The following is a 24,503-nucleotide window of genomic DNA, read 5'->3' on the forward strand; positions in this document are numbered from 1 at the left end:
AGATTATGTTAATATACATGTACCTCATTTGAGGAATCACATTGAAGTTATACACATACTTTTTATCTTTACTATTAATAAAGTGTATATACATTAAAATATGTACTATATATATATATATATATATATATATGTATAAGAGATGTTAATGCAATTAAATTACATATCAAACAGTGTTGAATTAGGAATATTGAAATCTGGTAAATATATAATTTAAAAAAGAATTGTAGAGCCTTTTTTTAATGCCTCAAATGAAGTTTCTATGTTTATTGACCTTAATTTGTACTGTAAGCTTCAATATTCGTGAGAAGCTGTTACTTTTGTTAAATTGTTTCAGTTACAAAATGGTAGCTTAATTTATGTCTGTATCAATTTTAATGCTATTTGTAAAAAAAAAAAGAAATGTGATGATAAATAATTTAAAGAAAACTGTGCTCAGTATCAAAAAAGATTTTCTTCAAAATTTCGTTTAAAAGTAAACATACATGGTTCTCGAATATTGTCTGAAAGTACATAAAATACAAAACTTAATTTTATCATTATTTTAAGTAGCAATATACATCGTATACGTTAGTATGCTTAGAAGAAAATACTAAGATGTTTTTACTATAAAATATAAAATAAACTGTATTTTACAATACACGTGTACTGCAGTTTAATAAATAAAATTACTAATAAAAGTAAAAAAAAACAATCAATACTTAAAATATTTAACATCTTTCTTTTTCTCTGTTCTTTATAGTATATCATTAATTTATATCTACATATTGACTATAATTATCAGATTCGAATACGAACTATATTATAGATTACAATATCATGTCTTTGCGACAATGAAATGTCGTATTTTACATCAAGGTTTTTTCGTAGAATATCCTATGAAACTTTCTCGTATTAAGCGTTACAAAAAATTTATATTTATTTAATAGCAACAAACTACATAGTTTACGAAGTTACTATTAATTAATGGGATTAGGTATTACATTATGAATTTATTAGTTTTCATTTCATCTTTGAAAACAAAAAAATACGTTAGAGCATATAAATTTAGATATGCATATCGTTGACTTGTATATTGCTACTTGGAAAAGAGTTCTTAAAATGCAACAGCAAAATGATGTTGTTTACACTTATTTATAGTAGTTTCATAAATAATATAATCGCCAAGTCTAGTTTTCAATTTCCTTCTTTTAAAAAAAGTCGATAGAACGTAATATACAAGTTACAAATCCAAAACGAAAATGCTTATAAAAAGTCTCTGCCTCTTCAATTCTTATAATACTATCACACAATTACAAGTCCCACGGACTTCATACTCCTGCGCGATAGTACGAAGTTCTATTCTCTTTCAGAGCGAAAAATAGAAGTATCTCGTAGATTCTGATCCGCAAACAATCATTTAGCGGCAAAAATTCAAAGTTTGCTTGTTATCTTACGCGTACAAGCAAAGAGGTATTTTGTTAGTTTATATTCACGTAACACTCTTTCTAGTATTCTGCCTGCATGGATAATCGTTGATTGTTACTTGGTTTTAAAGGTGTTGTACAACGGCGCGCATCTGGAAATCTCTCGTGGTATCTCTCCAATCTCAGGTACTTCACGGTTACTAAATGGCCTGAAGAAAAGCAATAATAAATATTAAATGTGCGTGTGTATTAACATTTTGAATATTATACCAGAAATCTAGTAAACTCTTACCATCGAACCAACAGCCATGCAAAGCCCTGTAAGCTTTTCCTGCATCCTCTTGTGACATACATTTCATATAAACACAACCTTCTCGACTACCACGGTCTACACGGATGTGGAGTATTTTTACGCCCTCACCACACTTCTCTAGAATAGCATCTTGTACCTTTGTTTCCCAATCATCTTCAAATTCTCTAAACACATACAAACGATAAATATATAGTAAATACATACAGTAAAAACTGTAGAAAAATAGTGAAAATGCTTACACGTCTGCATCAAACATATGCCTTATTTTTAAACACGGTGTTGGCGAACAGGTCAGACTATTAACAGAACCTTCCATCGTTTCAAATGCTTGGCCCTGCCAGACTTTGGCCTTTTTATTTAAAACAAACATTTGTGTGTTTGATTTGTTAAGATTGTTGTTGGGTAGCCAGCGCCACACGTGAAATTCCTCTCCGGCAACCTGTTGTACTTCCCTTCGAATTCTGAAAACGAATACTTTTTGTTTGATACATAGGAAGTACATTATATGTTGGCAAAATATATGGTGACTCGGTTCTTTCTCACCTAGATTCATTTTCGTCTAAAAATTTCACTGCCTTCTCCCATAGTCCTGCCATTCTTTTACGATCTTTAGGAGGGATAAGATTGTCGCGCACATGATTTATGGCAAGGAAACTTTCTTGCGTGCCACCCGGCGTTGCAATAGCCGCATTTTGATGATGCATTTCAACCATATTAATGATCTCGCTAACGAGCTTAAACACTTCTCTCTCGGTACTTTTCTTGTACCTTATATACCAAACAAACAATTTCTGCATCCCTATAGCTGCTAGAAGGCCTGAGAATATATTGCAATGTTATTTATGTGTGACGCTAAATTAGTATGATATAGAATACAACACATACAATGTATTCTCAGTCTAATATCGTATATTATAATACATGCATATTAAAAAAAATTAAACGACACTGCATGCACAAGAACATCGCATAACAAACATTATTTGTAGAACAGAAGAAACGGTTTACTAATATGTCAAAATTACAGCATTAATTAAAGTATTAAACTCTGAACAAAACGCAATGTTTTAATATAAGAACATTATTGCGTTATAGAACCTTGTCATTATACTTTCAACAAATTTCTTCCCATAATAAGTCGGTCAAAAATTTACCAAGTGACACAATTAGAAGGGACGAAAATATGGTGAATAGCTTGTTTTTAATTAGACATTTCATTGGCAATTCCGGGTTTGTGATCACCATTCCAACTTTCCCATTTAAACGTGTAGAAAATAGTTTATCCTGTAAGAAACGGATGCCTTTTTCTTTAATTTGTATATATCATAAAAGCGAATAATACCGATAAGCGCTATCAGAAAACTTTTTTACAATACCAAAGAATCCAGAACATCTCCAGGATTTCCGTTATCGTCACTTATATCTACAAGGGAAATACCCCACTTAGGATTCTTTATAACGAGTAACTGTGCATTTTGTAAATCTTCCTTTACCTCCAGGCTCGTCTGTAAAATTAGTCAATGCATGATAAAACGTTTAACAATTTCAATTCCATCATAATTATTTCAACATACCACTTTACTACTTGTGAACATTTGCATAATTTCGGAATCAGTTAAAAAAGGCGTTTCGCTAGAATTGTCGCATATCATGGACACTGCCTTTTTTGTTAGAATTGGTTGAAGTCGCTTCAATAGTTGCAGTACAGAATCTACGTTTTCTTTCATTACACAGTTAACTCCAGGTGTTTCAAGGTCATCCTCAAGAAAACACAGTGGTATGTTGCTATCTATAAATCAAAATGTACATCTAAAATTGATTACCAAATATGTTATTTAATTCCAATTTCTTTAAAAAACAAAAATTACTGTATACTTCTGTATTCGTTTCATGCATACAGTCGAGGATGTTTTAAATATTTTACGCGAGAAATAATAGAAAACAGGATAAAATTGTCATAATGGGAAAGGAAATAAAATATTAAAATTAATACATCAGTATACTTATTATTTTATTATACATATTAAAAAAAAACGATACATGTCTTAAGCAGAGTATTATGAAATTGATTACATATTGTTCAATGATTTAAACTATCAAATTTGTATAAATCACTATTTAGTGATATGTTAAAAATTCTCAATTCATTAAAACAAATTTTAATATTCTCGACAATAAATCTAACAATCTCAATACAATACTGGTCACTATGATAAACATTTCATGCAACAAATTAATAAATAGTTACGTTAATAAATTTATTTTTATTTTTTTGTACTTTAAAAACTTCAAGTTCATAATACACACTGTACATATTGCAATGCACTTATTATTAATATTAATAAATTTATTTAAAAAGCTTTCCCCACAAATTATGTACTAGTTAAAATATATCATTTGTATTCTATTGTTTAATGTATTTTACTATATATGTATGTAATGTAAACAGTTGTTATAATTCAGAATACCTACCCGTTGAAAGTGATGGAAAAGTTTCTGATTTTCCACCAAGTCCCATGTATATAACGGCAAGTATTCCAAAAAATAAAGCAAGTACCACAACTAAAATCACAGACACCATGTTCTGATTATTGCGTGTATCTTCTCTGTTCGTAGTTGTAGGTTTAAACGTTCTACTCATTGTTTCTCGAGGTCTATCGAGGGGCGATGTTGTGTGTCTTGAACTGAAGAATATTTATGTTATTATAATACATTTCTAGCTTGAAAGTAATTTGTTTCAACTTATGCTTACCTAGCATTTGAAGAGGAATATAATGATCGCAAGGACGAAAAATGACCATTTGAATCTTTTTCTTTTAAGTCTGGTACATTTGATGAGAGACATGAAGATGGACCTACAAAGTAAAAGATAGAATAACAAATGTGTTAATACATATGACACCGATTTTACTAAAATTTTGATAGAACTTGCTTTTTAGATTGGATAATGATGTTGATGGTAAATTTATAGTTGATCGTGAGCTAAGCCTCCTTGTAAATTCTGATAGAAATGGTGTTTCATAATTAGCCAGCAGATCTCTTTGATTTGTATTGTCTTTTGTACATGTATCTTCAGTTGTAGGTTGTATTGGAGAAATGTTTGAATCAAAAAATGGTTCATTATATTTGTTGTCTTTTATCGTATGAATAGATCTTGATTTTGCATCATATGATTTAGGAATTTGGTCTTGATCAGATATATTGTGCTTGTATGACACAGAGTCATGAGATTTTCCAACACTTGATAAATATTTAGACGGTGAGTAAGATTTAATTGGTTCCTCAATGACATCTGAATCGGAGCCAGTTTCTAGCCCATCAGTTACACTTGATGTTTTGTTAGATTTTGAGTATTTTTTATGAATAGTTTTTGTTACTGTCCGTGTTGTAAAGGTTGAAGAACCATCATAATCTGGTGCTATTGGATCTTTAAATTCAGAATCTACTACTTTATCTTTCTGTATATTTTTTGATATGTTTACATCAGAAGAAGCTAAAACTGGCGAAGGTGGAGGCATTGGATTTGCTAATGTTTGTCTTCTGGAACTCACTGTTGTCTTTTTCTTTTTACTGACTGTTGAACTTGAATCGTCATCTGTATCTTCGCTGCTATATCTAATAAATAAACATTAAGTAAAAATTTTATTCTTAATTTTATTAAGTGAAAATTGTATATATTTAATATAATATACAGTACAATCAAAAAAATATAAATACATAGTAAAATATTTTGCATGTATTAACAAATATGGAATATACTTTATATAAACAAAAGCAATAAGAAAATAAAAAATGTTGTATATCCATATTTTGTAATGCAAAAGTTGGACAAAATTAGTGCAGAAAGTTTGAAAATTACAGAAATGCAAGTGTTAAAGTATATAGTAAAGATTAATGTACCTGGCAGCCAATGAATGTCGTGACCCTGTACCGCCTCGGGTTTCAATCAGATTTTTTAACTTTTTTACAAGAATCTTTCTGGTGGTCTGCGTCACTGGACCAACTGGATACCCATATTCCATCAATTTTCGACGCAATTCCGAATCACTAAGCGTATCCACCGACATTTTGTTTACAGAAACAAATACTCTTGTTAAAACAACCCGGTAAAAATGCTGCCTCGTGCACGAAGCTTGCGTTGGTACTCCTACGAAGCGTAGTTAGAATTGCGCTTGACGGTAATCACTCAGTTAAAAATTCACGCTACAACTAATTTGTATACGTACCACCGTTCACGATATCATAAATATTTCGTATAACACTGTGACACTCAAAAAATTATCTTGGTTACAACTAAAAAATGGCGCAATTTTCTAACGGTTGTGATTCCGCGCATACTCGTTCACACCATTTCACGCTACTCAACCCTATTGTCTATAGTCATAGAATAAAGTTGTTTAAGATAGCCCATTCGATTCACAAAGCTCTTACTGTTATTCAGTCTACGATGGACTATACGTGATTTGCGCAACTCAGCTAACTTTAGCAGGTTCCCTACCATTTAATGCTGCCCCACTACCATCTGCTACTCAAATTATTAGTCATATACAGAGTGCTGAAAAATATGTGATAGGAGGAAAAAATAATGTGTCTCATATGATAAACTTTTGCCCACTGAGTATGTGCAGTACGCACAATGAAAATTTGAAATACTCATGCGCGTTGCTCTTGGTTACAGAGTATGATCCAGCCAATTACAGCTGATATGTGTAGAATAAACAAAGAGTCGTTATCCGAGTATTTTTTTGCGTAGAACGAATAATATCTGGTTATTACATTTTTTTGTGTTTAAAACGAACTTGATATTAAATTACGTTAAAAAACTTTTCTCGATGCCATTGAGATTTCGCGAGAAAACCGTAGTACTGAATAAAAATTTATCAATTTTGATTCATTCGCACAGATTTAATTGGTTTTCAAACAACTCGTAGCCAAGGGTAACGCGCATGCGTTATAACGGCTTTCTTGTCATCAAGTGTATATACCCAGTGACCTTTTGCTTAGTATATCTTCCTGTGTCATCAGTTCTGCGAGCTACTTGCATATTTTTGTTCACCGCATATGCGACTATGAAATGAGCAGTAGCTGATAGATTGGCATCACATTGACAAGTAAGGAACCGTCTGAACTTAGTCGAAATGCGCGGAATTATTAACGTTTTTTCATAATACAAAGTACAGTATCAATGCTTTACTTCGTCTATGATAGAATGCATATATAATCAAGAATTACGCATTGCTTTTCATGATTGAAAAAAGAAAAAGTAATGCTATAAATAAAAATGATTATAAATTCTTGGTATTCCTAATATATTCAACTTCAAATTCAATTTTACTGGATACTTGTTTTTCGTTATAAAAACTATTATATCTTTTGAATGTTATATACTTTTAATTGTTTGTTTAATATTTAAACTACACAGAAAATAAAACAAAGAAACTACTGTATTATTATTTGAATTTTTTACAAATAAACTTCAGTATCGTAATAAAAACATTCCATTCCTTATTACATAATAGGGTGGCAAATTTTCAATGCGACCCATGGCTACAACAGCTGGACTTTGATCATAGATATATTTTTCAGCAGCTACTCTCACTTTGTCTGGAGTTACTTTCTACAACATAAAACTGTTATTTTCTAATTCACATGAGAAAGTCAATTTGTTAACTAAAATTTTACCTCATATTCTGCAACTCTGTTTGGAATCGGGTCATAACATCCATACCTAAAGATATGCTTAACTATATCAAAGAAACGATTAGTTGGATTATTCTGTATCATTAACTCTTTCATTTTACATTGATTAACAGCACGAGCTACTTCTTTCTCAGTAATGCATATGCATAATTTCATCCATTCTCTTTGTATCATATCAATCATATTCTACACAAATGTTTCAAAATGGAGTCATTAAACATAACAATTAATATTGTAAATATACCTCTAAATTTAATTTGCTGCAAACAAAATAACATCCCCAAATACTAGTAGACTGTGCCCACTTGTGAAAGAAGGATTTGTATAGGTAACACAAATCTGTGTTGAATGAATAATGTGCAATTAAAGGTGCATTATGATTTGCTCCACCTAAAAGGGAATATTTAATTGTTCAATAATTTTCTACTAAATTCCTGTCCTTTTAGTAAAAAGATTATTAATTTACCGGAGCTTGTATCCCAGCAACCTACAAATTCTTTAGCCACTGTAAGAGTAAAATGATCTTCCCATTCTTCAGAACCTGGTCCTTCAACTCCTATAGCAACATATCCTAGTTCATCATCATCATCTCTTAATCGTAAATCACTACCTGCATTTTATATAATTGTTTGTATGAAAACAAATATTATATGTAGTAATAGTACCAATGCTTCTAATCTTTTATCACCTGAAAATCGATACTCAAGAGAATCAGTACAAGATTGCGTGTTATTGGAACAATCTAGCGATGATCTATGGTCTTCTGTTGCATCAAAATATTTGTAAACAATTCTTTGTAATTCTTCTAAACAAATTGATCCAGTACAAATCATTGTCATTAAATGAGTTTTAAATGTACGCTTTTGAAATTCAACAAGGGTTTCTGAACAGAATTTTCTAGCAATTTAACATTTTAATTATCGAATAAATATATACATTTTGCAAGTAACTATCACGTCTGTGTATATATTTCTTGACTGATTGTACCTACTTTATTACATTGGTTTCAGGATATACGCTATTAGCAAGAGCAGTATCTTGATATGCAATGGTAGGTAAATAATCCATGATAACTTTCTCTTTCTCTGATTCCATTTTAGAAAGTTCATATAGAATTACGCACTTTTCTCGTTCAACATCTTCATCGCCTAGAATATTAAAATAACATATAGCAGTTATATGTCGTTTATAAGAGTATTAAGATAATAGAATTATCTTTTTGCTTACATATAATACTGTTAAAAATTATGTCTGCAAATATGTGAACAAGTTTATCTACTTCACAAGGTGCTACTGTTCCATAAATAATAAACATATCTCGCAAAGCAATAGTAGAAATTTTTCCACCGATCTCTCCTAATAACATTTCTAGTTGTTCTTGATTATGACATTCTGTTCTCTAAATTATGTGAAAATATTTAATATTAATTTTTTAAAATGCATCAAAAGAGCATTCTTTTCAATACTTTTAAGAAACATATTTCCATTTACTTATAGTTTTATCTAACTTTTTTTATATTACCCTTAAAAGTAAGTGTTCTAAGAATATAGCACTGCCCCGTTCTTTGGGCATTTCATGCATTGCACCAGCTGGAACTAAACATCCTAGAGTAGTGGTGAAAGAATCTCTGTACTCACATACAAGCCGCATGCCATTACTTGTGTAACAAGATTCTATTTGTTCTGAATACTTATTTGAAACCTCTTTTTTAGAAGTACCTTTACAGGTCCCGAAATATTTGTAGTAATTATTTGAAATATAATTACATCCCTTGAAAATAAATTGAATGTAATATTATTTTTAATGTACGTAATTTGAAGCACTCAACATGATACAAACTTTTTTAATGCAGTTAAGCATTTTATTGCCTTGTGCATAACACAAATATTTTGAAATAACCATCATTTTTACTTTAGATGACCTGTACAGAATCTAAGATTTTAGATTAAGCTATTCATACTTAACAAATAAAAATTATATATTTATACACATACATACATGTATGTAACAATTGAAGATGCATTAAAGATTCTTTTTTTCTATATGCTGTGTGTTATAAAAAAATAAAATTTTGAAATACTTAATTAATTTTTTGTAGTAAATATTACTTTCTAGAAATAAGAATACAAATTTCATAAGTTTAATGAAATAAATGTTTTATTACAAGTAATGAAATTATTAACAATACGAAAGAAAACAGGATGTTTTACTACTGTATAAAAAATGAGTAAATTAATATTTTATGATTTATCATTCTAATGCTCGTATAAATTAATTTTTACGCAAAAATTGATAACAAAAAATGTACTGGTATAAATGTATATATGTTTATATGTATAATAGTGACCAGTGTAGAAAACATTGTCTACAGTCTATGTTCTTTAAGCAATTAATTTACACATATATATCGCAACTATTAAACTAATAACTTGTTTCAAATATTACAATCACGTGCCCATACCTTTCATTTTTTTTAATAAATAACTTTTATCCACTGTACGTCTTTTTACAGTTCTTATATTGTGTATCATTAACCCCTCTCCAAATGTCGAATTTGAAATGTTCCATACATACTAATATTTTTTGTTTTGATAATAACATTTCACTATTATCAATAAAAAGTAATATATTTATTTTGTTGCTCTAAGAAACATTATCATAAAATTTAATATTATTAAATTGCACACATATACTTATATACAACAAAATGGAACTGCAACACATACGAATAAATACATTGAACACACATGGAGATTGTAAAATTAAGATGTAAATCAAGATAATTTATATATATGTATATATGTATATATACTATCTAATTAAAGTAAAAAATTGTATACTTCTAACTCTTATAGATATATTCAGTTTCTGCGGAAAATAGATCTATTCAACTGTAAAAGTATCTTGGCATTGAAGCTTTCAAAATGACTCTGTACTTTTCAAATGCTTGTGTTTGTTTATGTTTAAATATGTATCAATCAGATATTTAAACCTGTTAATCGTACTAGATCCACATTTTTGTAGTAGTTCGTTTCAACTATGTTTCGTCGAATGAAGAGACAATTTTGACATTCGATCTCCGAGATCTAAAACTTTCAACACCTTGCTTTGTAACAGAAGTACCACTTACATCTAAATATTCGAGGCTTGACGCATTTAACGCCAAATGTACGAGACTTGAATTAGTAACATATGGATAATTTCTGAAAAATAAATAGAAACAGTCATTATTAATCATTACTTCTTTTTATAGATCAAATAATTTTATTTATGAATGCATTAGTACCTAACAACCAATGTTTTTAAGTGTGGATTGTTAAATATTCGTTTATCTTCTTCCACAACTATAACTCCTTCTGCTGAGTTGTTAATTATTTTGCGATCGCACGTGTCGATTCCGAGAGCACAAATTGCTCTGTCCGTTATTAAGCAACGACCAAACGTATAGTTCTCCCAACGAAATCCGTCTTCCACCACGAACTAAGAAAAGGGAGAATAATAATAAGAGAAGAAGCTAATGTTTTCTATTCTCTTATTACTACCACTTACTTGCACAAGATTTTCATCTTCATACACAGGTTGATTCAAACCTTCTGGTTGCAAAGGTCTTGATTCTTGATCTGATGATTCTGTATTCCGTAAACTGGAAGGACATTCAAGATAAAGATGAGTTAAAGTTTTAGTGCAACTAAAACATCCAACTTCACTGTCACCAAGTGCAGTATCTCGCAAATCAAGGATCTGAAATAAGTAATTGTAGTAAAGATACTAATTAATTACATACAAAAATAATAGAATGAGAAAATTATTTACCTCTAAAGTTTTAAATCCGAATCTTGTAGCTAAACTGGTATAAGCAACACATTCACCCAGACGATGACATGAATTTAGCCTTAATTCTTTTAACTTTGGCATTTTACTAATAACTAACAATGAATGTGGTGTAAACCACTGACAATTGCTTAAAATCAAACACTGAAAAGTATTGGATATTAAACAGAAATCAATTTAACATGTATACATAATAGTAAGTAAAATGCTTACTGTTAAATTAGGCATATGGAAATTCATTTTAAAAAAGTATGACTTATTACCACGTAAATATCCCATTTTGCAACCCTCTAACGAAAGTTTTTCGACGGTACGGGGAAAATCGGTTATCTGAATCTGTAAATGCATTAAATTTATTAGTTACTCCAAAAATTTAAGTGCCTTCTTTTAAATCAGTAAATACATTTACCTTATCCCCATTAATATAATATTCTTCGATTGTTAATTCTTTAAGCTGAGTACATAAATTTTTGATAGAATTAAAAAAGTAAGGACTAAGTTCTGCATCTTTTTCGCACTGTAAACTACCACGAATAGCAAGACTCACTGTCATTGGTTGAAAAAATTTAATGTACTCTTTTAAATCGTTTAGTAAAATCGGTGTTACCCGAAAATCTACTCTTCTCCATAAAGTTTTATCTTGTGCAATTTGAGCTAAACGTTGACAAGATCTAAAGATACAAAAATGTAAAATACATATTTTATTAATTGTGTTGATACGAAAATGGATGAACTGTAAATATTTATATAATAACAGTAAACTTCTGTGCTAGTAATTTTTAAAAACATACAAGCTTATTGCCATGAGATCTTGAGGATTTAAATATTTGAAAATATTTAGCAAAACATCATCAGAAAAGTCCAATATGTGGGGATGTGTTATTATATTGTTTTTATCATTCTCTTCAAGTTTCATGCGCTTCATATCTTCTTCACTGCATGAAGCTTCAGGAGACAAAGACCTGCTGCGTTTCATTTTCATTTTCTTTTTGCACCTACAAGAAATAAAATAACTATTTGACCAATATGATAATGTTAAATGTTTTAAATTATTGGAGAATTATTCTATATTTGTTTATTATAAATTTAAAATAGATTTATAAAAACAAAAACTTATATTTTTGCATTGTCATCATTAGATATTTAATCTACAAAGATTATTTAAACTTCATGTAGGCTTTATGTTTATAAAAATTTGTATATACATGTAACAAATTAAATGATTAGGTGTCGTAAACACTTGTTCTTTCAATGGTTTTAGTTCTCCTTGCATTTTTCTTTAGCAATTTTAACAAACTGAGTATGTTTTCCTCTACTGAAACTGACACTGATGTAAAAAGACAAAGAAAGTTTTGTTCACAAAACAGTCTAATTCTGACTGCTGAATAAGCTCTGTCTTTTTGGCTGAAACCCAGAAATAGTGATAAAATTTCTGCCAACCATATGCAGTTAACATTAACAATTCTGCACAATTTTTGACATTTTACAAATACAGGTAAATTTTTATGGGAAACTACACTTATTTTTTTTAACTTAAAATACCAAATAATATAATACTATTAAAACATCATACCCCAATATTTCATTCGCAAAAGATTATTGTTGATAAATTGGACAGTGACAAAAGTATTCAAAAAAGTGTTTATTTTGTATTGAAAACAACATTAAAATATTTACATCATATCAGAGAACTTGATGTCTATTAAAATGTAGAAATTTAATCTGTAATATTATAACAAATTATAACACACGTTGCAAGACTTCATTTCAAATATTTTATGCACTGATACAATGTGCTTTTTCTCTAATAAAATATAAAATTTATTATATTGTTATCAAAAATCAACAAGTAATAACATAACCTACAATTAAATTGTTATTGCTGACCATTAATGCTTACCTGATTGCTACTCGCTATCACACGTATATATTATTATATATGATTATTATATTTGATGAAAGACTGTTTCAATATTTAATCGTTTTAGCATATTTATTGTTTCTGAAAAGAATTAAGATAAAACAACGATTATACACTCTGTTGTGATCACATTAAATTAAATACTTACTATAAACTCGGCTTTAGTTTACTACGATGTCATTGAAAAAAGTCATTCAATCAACATAAGATATCTTCAAAAAGATGCGTAAATAAGTATGAAGAGAAATTTTTTTTAAATTTGTTAAAAATCTTGTGCACGTATACATTGATTTTTGAAAAACATCGAATATGATTTACGAGGTTTGCGAAAATCAACATTCAGATATTTAGAATTTATAACAAATTTGTAAGTTTGATTCAAATTATTTGTATATACATTTTGCTTTTTACGATTAATAATTCAAATTTTTTATATCTTTTTATATGTTTGAACAATGGTGGGCAAATTATGTACCCACTGAAAAGCTCAAGGGCACAGGCATGCGCTGCGGGTCTACCAATGAGGCGGGGAAATTTTGAAACACTAGAGTAGCAAATTTGTGAAGTTTAAAAACTTGAAACTTTAGTCATTTTCAAATTTTTAAATATGAAGGCAATATCACAGCACTGGTTTAGAGGAAGTTTCGGATTTAAAGGAATCGTTCATTATAATTTGCAATGCAGCAGAGTTGAAATAAAGAAAGGCCTATTATGGTTTAATTTATTATAATATATTTAAATATAATATTAGTTGAAAAATATATACAATATAAAGAATTAAAAGTAGCAATATAAATTTTGAAAATAATTATATCTATATAAACAATTATTTAATGTCATTTTGCTGTAAGTTATACATACATATAGCAGGGGGCTACTGAAAAGTAGATGTTTTTATACAATTTCATGAATAAATATTTAACATAAATTTCATTTATGGATTCTATAATTAGGCACGAAGTATTCAATTAAAATAAAAGAATTGCATCTTTGTTTATGTAATGTTTACTTTACAAGATTTCAATATGAAGAAAGGGATTCTTCTGCTTCGCAGAAAGTACCATTTTCTTAGGAACAGCACACTAACAGTTTTTCGTCTTACTCACTGGACCTTGTTATATACAATATTATCACTATAAATCTATGTACCATCAATGTACACCTATTACTAGGTGGTATAGAAACACAGTCTTAAACTCATCATTTTTTGTTTCAATATATGTACAAGATCTTATTGTAAAATAAAATTTGACCAGTAATTAAAATAAATTTTTGTACTGTAGTAAGTTCATTTACACTTTGAAATGTTTATTATGCAAGAAAAAATTGTTACTGTACATACGTACAGTAACTGCTTTGCACCTATACATGTTCCATGTAAATTTATTGCAAAAGTGTATATAAATAAAATTCACGATAAGTACCAATAATTTCAAGTAAATTATACATTTCTATAATTTACTTGTTCAGAAATACAATGTTCAATACGATACACCGGGAACTGTCATTTGAAGAAATAGTTGCCCCCTGTTTTTTATCTTATATTAACAGATAAAAAAATTATAAATTAATTTATAATTAATAATGTATATGATTCAATTACATACAAATGTTACAGAATCGAATATGATTCAATAAATATAAATTCTTTTAATTCTTTCCATAATTTGGTCAGTATATGATAGAAATGTGAGGAATTTTAGCAATCATAATTTCTCATATACTTATTTCCAAATTTCACTGTATGGCACACTCTCATTTGTCAGAAAACGATATTTAAATCGTTATATACATTATTAAGTGTCTGTGCACATATACGCGTGTACATATGCACGGTTAACCAAAACCTTAATTTATAATAGAGCTAATCAGGCTTAAGTATACCTGATTTTACCTTACACTTCTCTACTTTTGTATTATTTACCCAATTTATACATAATATAAATTTCTTTGGTCTTAAGTTTTGTTTTGTTTTGTATTCTAAGTTTACATATAAATCATATAATTCTAGAATACTTTGTAAAGTGGTCATAGATTGTTGCAATCACTGGTTAAAATGAAAACTATCGATTTAATGTATCTAATTATAGAAATATTGCACAACGCAAAATAATGTGTAATTTTTTCGTAATTAATTTAATCGTTTACAAAGAGAAATCTAACTTATAATTATTTATAAACTATGTAACAAATATTTGAATATCTCATAAAATTTATAAAAAAAATTTCGGATATTTTTAGCATTCTAGTCTAACTCTATTAATGTAAGCAACTAAAACAATATAGACGATGCTTTGTATTTAATATCCCGATTACACGTTGATTTGATATTCAGTGATTAAATACATCCAAGGTGTCTCTAGATAAGCACTGCTTTAAATAAGTCGTAAAATAGTAGGATGCAAGAAAAATATAAAGAGTTCGTGTATCACTTTTCATATAAAATTTAGTACTTAGAATATTTTTTTAACGAACATTATACTTCTGATTTCCTTTTACAATATTCTTTTACTCTAGATTTTATGTGAAAAATGAATAAAATCTTTTCATATTCTTCTTGCAGTATCTCCTACATTTAACAATTAATTAAAAATGTACTTATCTACAAACACTCTGTCCAATCAGGTATTGGAACAACCTTATGACTATCTACATACATTTAAATTTTGTTGCACACAATTTTTTAAATGTTAAATAACAGTGTGCATTCATACAAAACATAGCATGCATTTAATACATGTAATACTTCACTGGCAAAATATATGTACAATTTATTCCGTATTAAGCTCATAAGCCACCAAAAATCCTACTTGTTGACCAAATGAATGATGAGTTATTTCATTTTTAACTTGTTGAAAATAATAGTATTTAAATTTGTTATTGTTACTATTATTAAAGTATAAAAAATTTGTTTCTCGAGTAACAGCAAGTTCAGTTATGAAAATATTTTGGCGCGTCATAAGATTTCTCTTGCTTATACAACGACAATCTTATGATTGTTACCATTCGGCAAGAGAACATAATAGACACGCTTCCCCTTATCTCATTGAAACTCTTGCATATTATTATGATACTGATTATTGAATGAACTATTTGATTGTTCATTTCTTTCAATAACACTCTGCATTTCAACCGTTGATCCACTATTAGGTTGTCCATTGGTACTAGTTAAATTTCCAGAATTAGCAACATTATTTCCTACTATGTTCACATTATTCGTAGTATCGGATTGCGACTGTGGTTGTTGTTGCTGCTGTGGCTGCTGATGGCCGTTTGCAGCATTTTGGGCAGAATTACTATTACTCCTATTTTTAGGTCTATGTCGAAGTTTGTGAGTATCGAGACTTTGTTTCACAGAGAATCCTTTGTGACAAACGTCACACTTAAATGGCAAGGGAACTTGACAATTTACATCCTCACTAATAGTCGATGCATGAGCTGCTAAATGCATTGTATAATAATGCTTTACCACAAATGATTTCCCACAAACTTCACAAATATATGGACCAGATACACCATGCGTTTTACGATGCTTGTGAAGATTGTCCTTGCGAGAGAAGCTTTTCCCACACATTTCACACTCGTGCATCTTTTCACCCGTGTGCGATACCGAGTGTCTAACTAAATGTTCTTTGCGACTAAATGCTTTTGTACATGTAGTACACACATAAGGACGTTCACCGGTATGTAACTTTCTATGTTGATAAAGATGTTCTTTTCTCTTAAATGGTTTGCCACAAACATCGCAACTGAAAGAGTTACTATTAGTTTGTAAAACATCTTCTTTGTTATCGGCACCTTCGTTTAAAAGGCTTTGAACAGAGCAACTGTGGTTATTCAGTTGACTCACAGAGGAGAACATTTTACCGCAATCTTTACAAGTGGTACTCCTATGATTTTGCGAAATAACTTGAGGATTTACAGTGATTAAAGACGTCGGTTCAGGTCCTGATTTAATTCTCAGAAATTCTGAAATCTGACCGATCGAATTACGAGATATAGAATCATCTGATTTATTATAATCTTTAAACTCTTTTGCTTCATCTCGAACAGTTTGTGTAACTAATGGAGTATCTTTGAATCCCAAATTTAAAAATACTTCTGGTGCACCTTGTACAGCCGTATAACCCTGCACATTTTGCACTGTACTTTCATCTTTTTGCGCTTCAGGTTGTACTTTTTGGATAATTTGCTGATTTTGTTTAGAGTTAGGTTCTGCCTTCAAGATAATATTATTATTTTGATGTACTACTTGTGCCTGAGGTTCTTGTTTTATAGGAAATTCTTGTTGCGCAGAAATTTGCACTTGTTGCTTTTCAATTTGTTGGAGCTGTCTGTGTTGTTTTTCAAACTCCCTTTGTTGTCTTTGTAATTGTTGAATTTGTTGTGTTATTTGTGGTTGTTGCTGCTGCTGCTGTTGTTGCTGTTGTTGTTGCTGCTGCTGCTGCTGTTGTTGTTGTTGTTGACTAACTTGTGCTTGATTTGTTTGATTAAGTTGTTGAGAAATTTGTCTTTGTGGTTGTATTTGTTGATTCATTGGATTATGATTTTGTATTTGATTTTGCACTTGTTGCTGAATTTGTGAGTTTGGACTTTGTTGATCATTGATTTGATTCTGTGTTTCATTTGATTGTTGAGGCGATAGTTGCTGTGAAGTTTGTTGTTGATAACTATAATGTGTTTCTGCTGTTGCTTCCACAACAGCAGCTGCCATCCCCCCTGGCTGCATCTAAAATATGCAATTAATAAATAATAAATGAATAATAAAAGTATAATACATATCATAACATGATAATGTTAATAATGTACTATATTTATGATTAACATTCATTTTTTAACAAACCTGCATTGCACACTTATATTGTTGGACTCTGGCTTGAACTCCGCTGATAATTTGAATGTTGGAAGCATTTATGTTGCTAACAACAACAGGTTGCTGATGTTGTATTTGTTGTTCATTACTAACCATCTGATTCCCAGGAGATGGTGATATCTTCTCTATGGACTTTAATACTTCATTTTCAGGGGTCACAGGTCTATCCTCTTTTTCTGTACTCTTTACATAGACCTTACCCTCTTTTAGAAAATCTTCAGAGAATCTTAACGAAGTAAAATATGATTCTAGCATACCTTCTGCATTTACAACAGTTTCTCTAAATTCTATATAATTTTCCAATTTCTTTATACATTCATGGCAAACAATTTTTGGCAAAGAATCCTCTTCGAGAACCTTAAAATATTTATTACATTTTAAGTATCATCTTCTAAGCAAATTAGTTATTTAAACAATTACAATTATAAATTGAGACTTATGGTACTAGAAGTATCTACAAAAGATAGCCTGTTTTACAACCAAAATTTTTAAGAACTCTTTTCACATCAACACACAGGTATACCGACCTACCTGAATTGGTAAATATGTTTGAATCTTTGTTTGGAGTTGTCGTCTACGACCTTCCTCACGGAAAATGTTCATTTTATTCCCCTCACTGCTAGTACACAATCTGCACAGTTCGTAATAATTCACTCTTCGATATGCAGACATTGTTTTCCCGCGGAAAACTTAATTGCGCGACCTTAATAAAATCGCGAATAACTTTTCTTTTAAAGAAATATACTCGTAGCAATGATCACTGGTGCGCTATCATCGTTGGCGATGCTATTTTGCATACAAAATAAGATCCCGCTTGATATCGCATTTCTGGGACTACGTGAATTGTGCCCGTGGCCATTTGCAGTTTGTGATTATAGCGACATATGAACGATAACAACAAGCGCGAAAAATTCAAACATACTTGTAAACTGCAGAAAGAAATAAAAATTTGAAAATATAAAAAAAGACTTTAATTATAAAATATTACATATTACAAATTAATATATATGTGATTTTTAGACTTACATCTTTGATATTTAATCGCAAAGCCCCGAAGTTTAAGAATTTTGAAGTTTTAAAATTCTAAGATTTCAAAGTTTCGAAACGCTAAAGTTCAAAAATGTCAAAATCTTAAATTTTCAATATTTCGAACATTCCGAAATTCCAATGTTTCAAAGATCCATGATTCCAAAGTTTTAAAATTCCACTTTCAAAAATGTCAATTTTGGACTCCTTTATGAATAACAATCTCATTTTTGGAACTGATGGTTTAAGAAATAATATGAACAGTTTATTCATATAATTTGTTCCTAATCAAACATGTCATTGGTCAAAAATAATAATTCATAATTTTATAAAGTACTTCTATTATATTCTTTATAACAATAATTCGTGGTTCTGCGAGGCCCCAGACTCGGGTTATCGAATGAGGAAACGTGGAACATTGAACCGGATAGATGAAAATGTCATCACCAACTAGTGGAGTTTCCTGTGGGGATAGTATTGGGAATAAGTTTGGTGGGTGGTGATTGATTATTTTTATTCCGTGGATTTCATGTCAGTGTGTACATCTACTTAATAAAAATGCATGAAAACGAAATATGTTGATGTTAAATTATGAAAAGAAATCTATTGATCGAACGAGAGCGTGGTAGGAAATATCACGGTGCGTTAGTGCAAGGATCCTAACCTTGTTAAAAATGAAGTCGGGCACCATGGACAAACATAGAGGCTCTACAATTCTGAAATCAGAAGAAAATGAGCAAGTCTTCCAATTAATAGGAAATCGGTGCCAGGTAAGGGTTGTTCTCATGCTTCATTTTACACACGAGTACAATAATTGTTATTTTATTGGGCTGATTTTGACCTAAATTTTGTCGATCGACACATATAGATAAACACATATTGTCATTTCTACTGTCGCATTATCTCCGAATAATTTGCTTGTACTGCTATTACAATGAACTATTCATTTCTTTTACCTATTATTTATATAGCATTTCAATCAAATTAAAATTGCGGATTATATTTATCAGCGACATATTTCATATCGTGAGAAGAATTTTACAAATGTTAAAATGATCGATCTAATATTTTTGAACAGCAATATTAACAATATCATCAATTGGTGTATGTAGGAAACTTTAATGAAATTAAAGTAGTATGTTTAAAGTCAGGTATTAGTCATGAAGTGAAACAAGTGACATCAGAGGAATCATAAGTATGCAGAAATCTTCCATTAGGTGGATACATTTGTATTAAGCTTTGTATAATCCTTAAAAATAGTTACATGTAAGGTCCTTGGATGATATTTCACCCATTTTTGTTTTGCACTTCAGTTAATCTCGTTACATTACATTTTCACCTTATTACATAAATAAATAATCCTACTATGCCATATATCATATCATAAGTATTATATATTTCATAATTAGACTATGTGAAATATAAAAGCAGTCAAAGAGAACCATTTATGATTAAAATATATAAAGTACATTTTTTATTATCAGTCTTATTTTTTTTACAGTGTTTAGCAGCTGGAGTTATACAATTATATTTGACAGAACCGCCACTACATAAAGAATGGATAAAGAAAACTACAGGTATTATAACATTGATAAGGGATAATCCTAGACGTAGTTTCTTCCTTCGTTTGTATTGCTTACAAAGAAAAGCAATGTTGTGGGAACATGAAGTTTATAATGCAATGGATTATAAAGCGCCATTGACATACTTTCATACATTTGAAGCAGAAGATTGTATGGCGGCTTTTAATTTTGCAAGCGAAACTGATGCTGTTACTTTAAGGTAATTTGTGCTGAAATGTGAGGTAAAAAATGCTATTAAACTATTCTTTCTGATACCAATATAATATCAAAATATAAGATGTAAAAAAGTAGATTAATTCTGATTTGTTTTTAGAAATATTCTTCTTGGTAAATTGAATGCCAAACGTCAAAAAAGGCAGCAAAGACGATCTAAAATAGAAGGAGAAGTTCAACATGGTGCAACGTTACCCTGGAGGAATCAGAGTAACACATCACCCACTACATTTAGTACAGGATCAACTTCTAATTTATTAAATGGAACTCCGACCACTGTTGATGTCAATAGAAGCGCTTCAAGTAGTTCCATATACAAAACTAAAAAGAAAAAGCGAGATAAAATGAAAAAGAAATTAACAAAAGATGACATAGGTCCTCCATCTAACTTTAGGTTGGAAGTTTATTAAATAATTGTATCATTATTTCAGCAGCATTTGAACAAAATTCTATGTTTATTTTAATACTTTTAGACATGTTATGGGATGGAATTCTAATAATAAAGGACTGGATTTAGAATCGCTTGATTTATATTTAAAAATTTTTCTCGATAAAGTAGGAGTATCGGAACATCAATTCAGGAACCAAGAGACACGCAATTTTATTTACGATTTTATCGAGAAGAATGGAGGCATGAATGCCATTCGAGAAGATATTTCTTCCTCTGTCTCAAAAGCTAATACACAGCAGCAGTCACAACAACAGCAACATCAACAGCAGTCACAACAACAACAACAACAGCCACAACAACAACAACAACCTCCAGTTGCACCTCCAAGACAGGAATATCCTCCTCCAGTTCCTGCAAGAACTATACCTGTTAGTATTCTTTGTACAAGATTATATGAATAACATCTTATCGCGAGAAGGAAATAAGTTTAATGAAACAATTCTTTTGCAGCATCAAACAAGAAGTGCTCCACCATTACCTCCAAGCCGATTTAATGCACCTTCGACACCGCCAAATGCACCGCTTACTGCGCCCCCAGTACATAGAACATTACCAACGCGACCACCTCCAGTTTCTTTAACTTCGGCACCATCACTGCCACCACCTCCACCTCCGGCTCCACCAGCTCCAACTCCACCCTCCAGAAATAATTCTACTGCACCTGTTCCACCTCCACCTCCATTGCCTAACCTAATAAACGCCAATGAAGGAACTGTGAATACAAGTGCTACCAATAATAATAATCATAGTAATAATAATAATAACGAAGAAAATGCTGATCCTAGATCAATGCTCATGCAGTCCATAAGAAGTGGCACCACGCTTAGAGTTAGTATCGACTGAAAAAATTTTCATGTATAAAGCATAAATTGCGGCACTGAATCTGTTAATTACATCGTTTACATTTATATTACAGAAGGTTGATAAATCTGAAACAAAACCAGCAGCTCCTGTTGGGGACTCTAGAAATGCTTTATTGGAACAAATTCGTCAGGGAATTGAATTAAGGCCTGTTTCGAATGAAGTAAAGTCTAAAACACCAGTATCTCAAGGTGGATTAGCTAGTGCTTTGTCAAGAGCTCTTGCAGAGCGATCAAGTGCAATCCATAGCGAAAGTGATGAATCAACTAGTGAAACCAGCGAAGATGACGATGAATGGGATGATTAATTCAGGTAATATAAGACAAAATAATATATTATATAAAAGTCAATCAAATTTTTTTAATGAGCGTTATACTATTTTAGATGAAATATGCAATTCGAAGAATACAATAATATACCACTGTGATAAATCTGCTATTGATAAACATGTAAACATGAATAGCTACTATAAATGTATAATGTAACGATTTTGAATTTGAATTATCCAAAGAAGAATGAAAATCATATAAATGTTCTGAAAAGGGAAAACCACTTAAACATGTTATCAAAAAGTAAAGCACAATTAAATGGATAGGGCAGGTAAGGGCAGAATGAAAGTTATATTTATTGTCTTGGAAGCAAATTCTATTTAGAACTTTCTAAAAAATTTTATTGTATAAAGCAATCATAATATTATACACTGTAATAGATATATAAAAGTTGGTTTTTCGTTCCGTATTATTTATTTATGTAAACCGACATTCGTCAAGTCAAGTACTTACTCAAAGTAGAAAAGCACGTAGTCTCGTAACGCGTTTTAACGAACATTAGAAGTATTAAGCGAACGAATTATAAATATTATTAGTTAGAAATTGCATAATTGTATAATTATATTAACAAACTTTATGTAAGTTCGTTACTTGGTTATTACTTTAAAGTCCTGCATAATGCATCTGTAATAATCACGAAATTTTTGCCCTAATTGGCCCTGCCCAACATGTGCAACTTGATGTACGCGTAATTTTAAGTTAGTAATGACATTAGTATGGAACGTAATTTTATGATAAGAAACGTAAACGCAATATTTCCAAATTTCTTGGAATTGACTCAACAGACCGAATAGAATGATGTAAAAGTATTAGAAATGTTGTTACATTTTCTCGGCATAATACTCTATATTATTGCAATAATTTCGATAATCAGCTATAATTCACGAATGATACATCGAAAAGGTTTTAATTTGTAGGAACTTTACTTAATATTTCAAGAGATGTATACGTAATGTATCTACAGGTACCACTGTACAGGTCGACTTGTATTTTCTGACATTTCAAAGCGGAACATTAATGGAAAAAATAATTCGTTTACTCTTCCATTGATTCCCTTATTGATTTGAGATTTTGTTATCCGAATTACGGCTTTGCATCTAGTCGTTTTTAAAGTTTTTAAAAGATTTAACACATTACTTACTGGGAGTCAAAAAATTGACTTTTCGTTATACAAATAATGACTGTTAGGGTATTTTCCCAGCAGCTTAACCGATCATTGTACATCCGCGTCAGTATAGCGCCGGTGAGTAAAGTGTTAAGAGTAAGGAGTGGATAATTTTGGAAAGTTGCCGTTTCTTAATTTATTACATGAAGTCTAACACTGTCGGCCTTCGTTCTAACAGGAACCAGAAAAAAGTTGCGTTTCATAGGATACAAGGAAACTAACGTTAAGTGAGTTTTCATTACACGATATTCTAATTTAAAATGACGCATCAAACGATTCTTGAATGTCCTATTAAAGTATGTATAAAGTACGATTAACGATGTAGTAAGAATTTTATATTTTCACGTGTGTGATATAGGTATCAAGTTCGCGGAAATGAAGCGCAAACTGAGAAATTGTCTATGGAAATGTATGAAGCACAAGATAGAGTTACGCCACTATGGAGCAATCCTAGTCACACCAGAAAAAAAAGAATATGTTAATTATTAGTTATTGTATTTTATTATATTCTATGCAATATTATCTAACGTAAATATACCGTTCGACGAATGACTACATTCGACTGATTAAAATCACACGTTACAGGATTTGTTCGGCTGCTTCAATCTTTAATCAAGCGTAATCATTATCGAGAGCGTAATCAAGAAAGGAGCTATAACTATATTTGTTAATTAGAATAAAGAGAAGATAGTGACAAATATTTAAATGAAAAAAGAAAGACTTGTTATAGATGAGCTAATAGCATATGAGAATAAGACTCAAGAGGATTACAAATTCTACAATTGATGAATGCATCAGAAGTATTGTTGTATTTAAGAAACAAATAGACC

The 24,503-nt window shown here is 30.3% G+C and overlaps 5 protein-coding genes across 17 annotated transcripts; 1 reads left to right on the forward strand and 4 right to left on the reverse strand.

Annotated features, from left to right (window-relative positions):
- Positions 1–1,118: 1,118 nt before the first annotated feature.
- MAN1 (LEM domain-containing inner nuclear membrane protein MAN1) lies at positions 1,119–6,458 on the reverse strand. Of its 2 annotated transcripts, XM_012284705.2 has the most exons (12): positions 5,946–6,455; positions 5,620–5,866; positions 4,652–5,334; positions 4,472–4,574; positions 4,192–4,403; positions 3,294–3,508; positions 3,096–3,224; positions 2,874–3,003; positions 2,263–2,536; positions 1,959–2,180; positions 1,699–1,883; positions 1,119–1,615 (listed from the first exon to the last, which is right to left on the reverse strand). In XM_012284705.2, exons 2-12 carry the CDS (start codon positions 5,784–5,786, stop codon positions 1,488–1,490), a joined length of 2,448 nt encoding a protein of 815 aa, XP_012140095.1. In that variant the 5' UTR covers positions 5,787–5,866; positions 5,946–6,455; the 3' UTR covers positions 1,119–1,487. The 2 variants fall into 2 exon arrangements, with proteins under 2 accessions (XP_012140095.1, XP_012140094.1); XM_012284704.2 differs by having other exon boundaries at positions 5,620–6,458.
- A 687-nt stretch (positions 6,459–7,145) lies between these two features.
- Positions 7,146–9,384, reverse strand: LOC100882179 (mitochondrial-processing peptidase subunit beta). The gene is made up of 9 exons (XM_003703084.3): positions 9,260–9,384; positions 8,942–9,190; positions 8,647–8,818; positions 8,411–8,567; positions 8,108–8,316; positions 7,886–8,029; positions 7,664–7,809; positions 7,402–7,605; positions 7,146–7,336 (listed from the first exon to the last, which is right to left on the reverse strand). Exons 1-9 carry the CDS (start codon positions 9,323–9,325, stop codon positions 7,196–7,198), a joined length of 1,488 nt encoding a protein of 495 aa, XP_003703132.3. The 5' UTR covers positions 9,326–9,384; the 3' UTR covers positions 7,146–7,195.
- A 154-nt stretch (positions 9,385–9,538) lies between these two features.
- Positions 9,539–13,456, reverse strand: LOC100878410 (uncharacterized). Of its 4 annotated transcripts, XM_012284707.2 has the most exons (10): positions 13,321–13,456; positions 13,152–13,253; positions 12,457–12,655; positions 12,043–12,246; positions 11,661–11,922; positions 11,465–11,587; positions 11,234–11,395; positions 10,970–11,161; positions 10,707–10,900; positions 9,539–10,623 (listed from the first exon to the last, which is right to left on the reverse strand). In XM_012284707.2, the coding sequence occupies exons 3-10, from the start codon at positions 12,522–12,524 to the stop codon at positions 10,458–10,460; spliced, it is 1,371 nt and encodes a 456-aa protein (XP_012140097.1). In that variant the 5' UTR covers positions 12,525–12,655; positions 13,152–13,253; positions 13,321–13,456; the 3' UTR covers positions 9,539–10,457. The 4 variants fall into 4 exon arrangements, with proteins under 4 accessions (XP_012140097.1, XP_012140098.1, XP_076385536.1 ...); XM_012284708.2 differs by lacking the exon at positions 12,457–12,655; XM_076529421.1 differs by lacking the exons at positions 12,457–12,655; positions 13,321–13,456 and having other exon boundaries at positions 13,152–13,289.
- A 2,511-nt stretch (positions 13,457–15,967) lies between these two features.
- On the reverse strand, positions 15,968–18,940 carry LOC100882289 (uncharacterized). The gene is made up of 3 exons (XM_012284710.2): positions 18,577–18,940; positions 18,016–18,402; positions 15,968–17,901 (listed from the first exon to the last, which is right to left on the reverse strand). Exons 1-3 carry the CDS (start codon positions 18,715–18,717, stop codon positions 16,216–16,218), a joined length of 2,214 nt encoding a protein of 737 aa, XP_012140100.1. The 5' UTR covers positions 18,718–18,940; the 3' UTR covers positions 15,968–16,215.
- Positions 18,941–19,470: 530 nt separating this feature from the next.
- LOC100882400 (uncharacterized) lies at positions 19,471–24,225 on the forward strand. 9 transcript variants are annotated; one of them, XR_001095945.2, is made up of 9 exons: positions 19,477–19,841; positions 20,573–20,853; positions 20,968–21,261; positions 21,341–21,686; positions 21,769–22,146; positions 22,235–22,491; positions 22,564–23,751; positions 23,852–23,900; positions 24,032–24,225. XR_001095945.2 is itself a non-coding variant. In XM_012284711.2 (7 exons), the coding sequence occupies exons 1-6, from the start codon at positions 19,746–19,748 to the stop codon at positions 22,484–22,486; spliced, it is 1,647 nt and encodes a 548-aa protein (XP_012140101.1). In that variant the 5' UTR covers positions 19,471–19,745; the 3' UTR covers positions 22,487–22,491; positions 24,032–24,225. The 9 variants fall into 9 exon arrangements, 2 of the variants coding, with proteins under 2 accessions (XP_012140101.1, XP_003703134.1); XR_001095946.2 differs by having other exon boundaries at positions 22,564–22,779; XR_001095942.2 differs by having other exon boundaries at positions 22,564–23,900.
- Positions 24,226–24,503: the final 278 nt, after the last annotated feature.

The sequence above is a fragment of the Megachile rotundata genome, chromosome 3 (genome assembly GCF_050947335.1).
Source record: "Megachile rotundata isolate GNS110a chromosome 3, iyMegRotu1, whole genome shotgun sequence".
Lineage (NCBI taxonomy): Eukaryota > Metazoa > Arthropoda > Insecta > Hymenoptera > Megachilidae > Megachile > Megachile rotundata.

Excerpts from the sequence above, each read along its gene's own strand:
- LOC100882179 (XM_003703084.3), bottom strand. The coding sequence starts at position 9,325 with ATGATGGTTATTTCAAAATATTTGTGTTATGCACAAGGCAATAAAATG. Across the intron at positions 9,191-9,259 it reads TGCTTAACTGCATTAAAAAA|GGATGTAATTATATTTCAAA; the intron begins GTTTGTATCATG and ends TTTATTTTCAAG. Across the intron at positions 7,337-7,401 it reads ACAGAGTTGCAGAATATGAG|AAAGTAACTCCAGACAAAGT; the intron begins GTAAAATTTTAG and ends TTTATGTTGTAG.
- LOC100882400 (XM_012284711.2), top strand. The coding sequence starts at position 19,746 with ATGAAGTCGGGCACCATGGACAAACATAGAGGCTCTACAATTCTGAAA. Across the intron at positions 19,842-20,572 it reads TAATAGGAAATCGGTGCCAG|TGTTTAGCAGCTGGAGTTAT; the intron begins GTAAGGGTTGTT and ends TTTTTTTTACAG. Across the intron at positions 20,854-20,967 it reads ACTGATGCTGTTACTTTAAG|AAATATTCTTCTTGGTAAAT; the intron begins GTAATTTGTGCT and ends ATTTGTTTTTAG.
- LOC100882289 (XM_012284710.2), bottom strand. The coding sequence starts at position 18,717 with ATGTCTGCATATCGAAGAGTGAATTATTACGAACTGTGCAGATTGTGT. Across the intron at positions 18,403-18,576 it reads AAACATATTTACCAATTCAG|GTTCTCGAAGAGGATTCTTT; the intron begins GTAGGTCGGTAT and ends AAATATTTTAAG. Across the intron at positions 17,902-18,015 it reads AATATAAGTGTGCAATGCAG|ATGCAGCCAGGGGGGATGGC; the intron begins GTTTGTTAAAAA and ends TGCATATTTTAG.
- MAN1 (XM_012284704.2), bottom strand. The coding sequence starts at position 5,786 with ATGTCGGTGGATACGCTTAGTGATTCGGAATTGCGTCGAAAATTGATG. Across the intron at positions 5,335-5,619 it reads CGACATTCATTGGCTGCCAG|ATATAGCAGCGAAGATACAG; the intron begins GTACATTAATCT and ends TTTATTTATTAG. Across the intron at positions 1,884-1,958 it reads CATATGTTTGATGCAGACGT|AGAATTTGAAGATGATTGGG; the intron begins GTAAGCATTTTC and ends GTATGTGTTTAG.
- LOC100878410 (XM_012284707.2), bottom strand. The coding sequence starts at position 12,524 with ATGCAAGGAGAACTAAAACCATTGAAAGAACAAGTGTTTACGACACCT. Across the intron at positions 12,247-12,456 it reads AATCATTTAATTTGTTACAT|GTGCAAAAAGAAAATGAAAA; the intron begins GTATATACAAAT and ends TATTTCTTGTAG. Across the intron at positions 11,588-11,660 it reads ATTATATTAATGGGGATAAG|ATTCAGATAACCGATTTTCC; the intron begins GTAAATGTATTT and ends ATGCATTTACAG.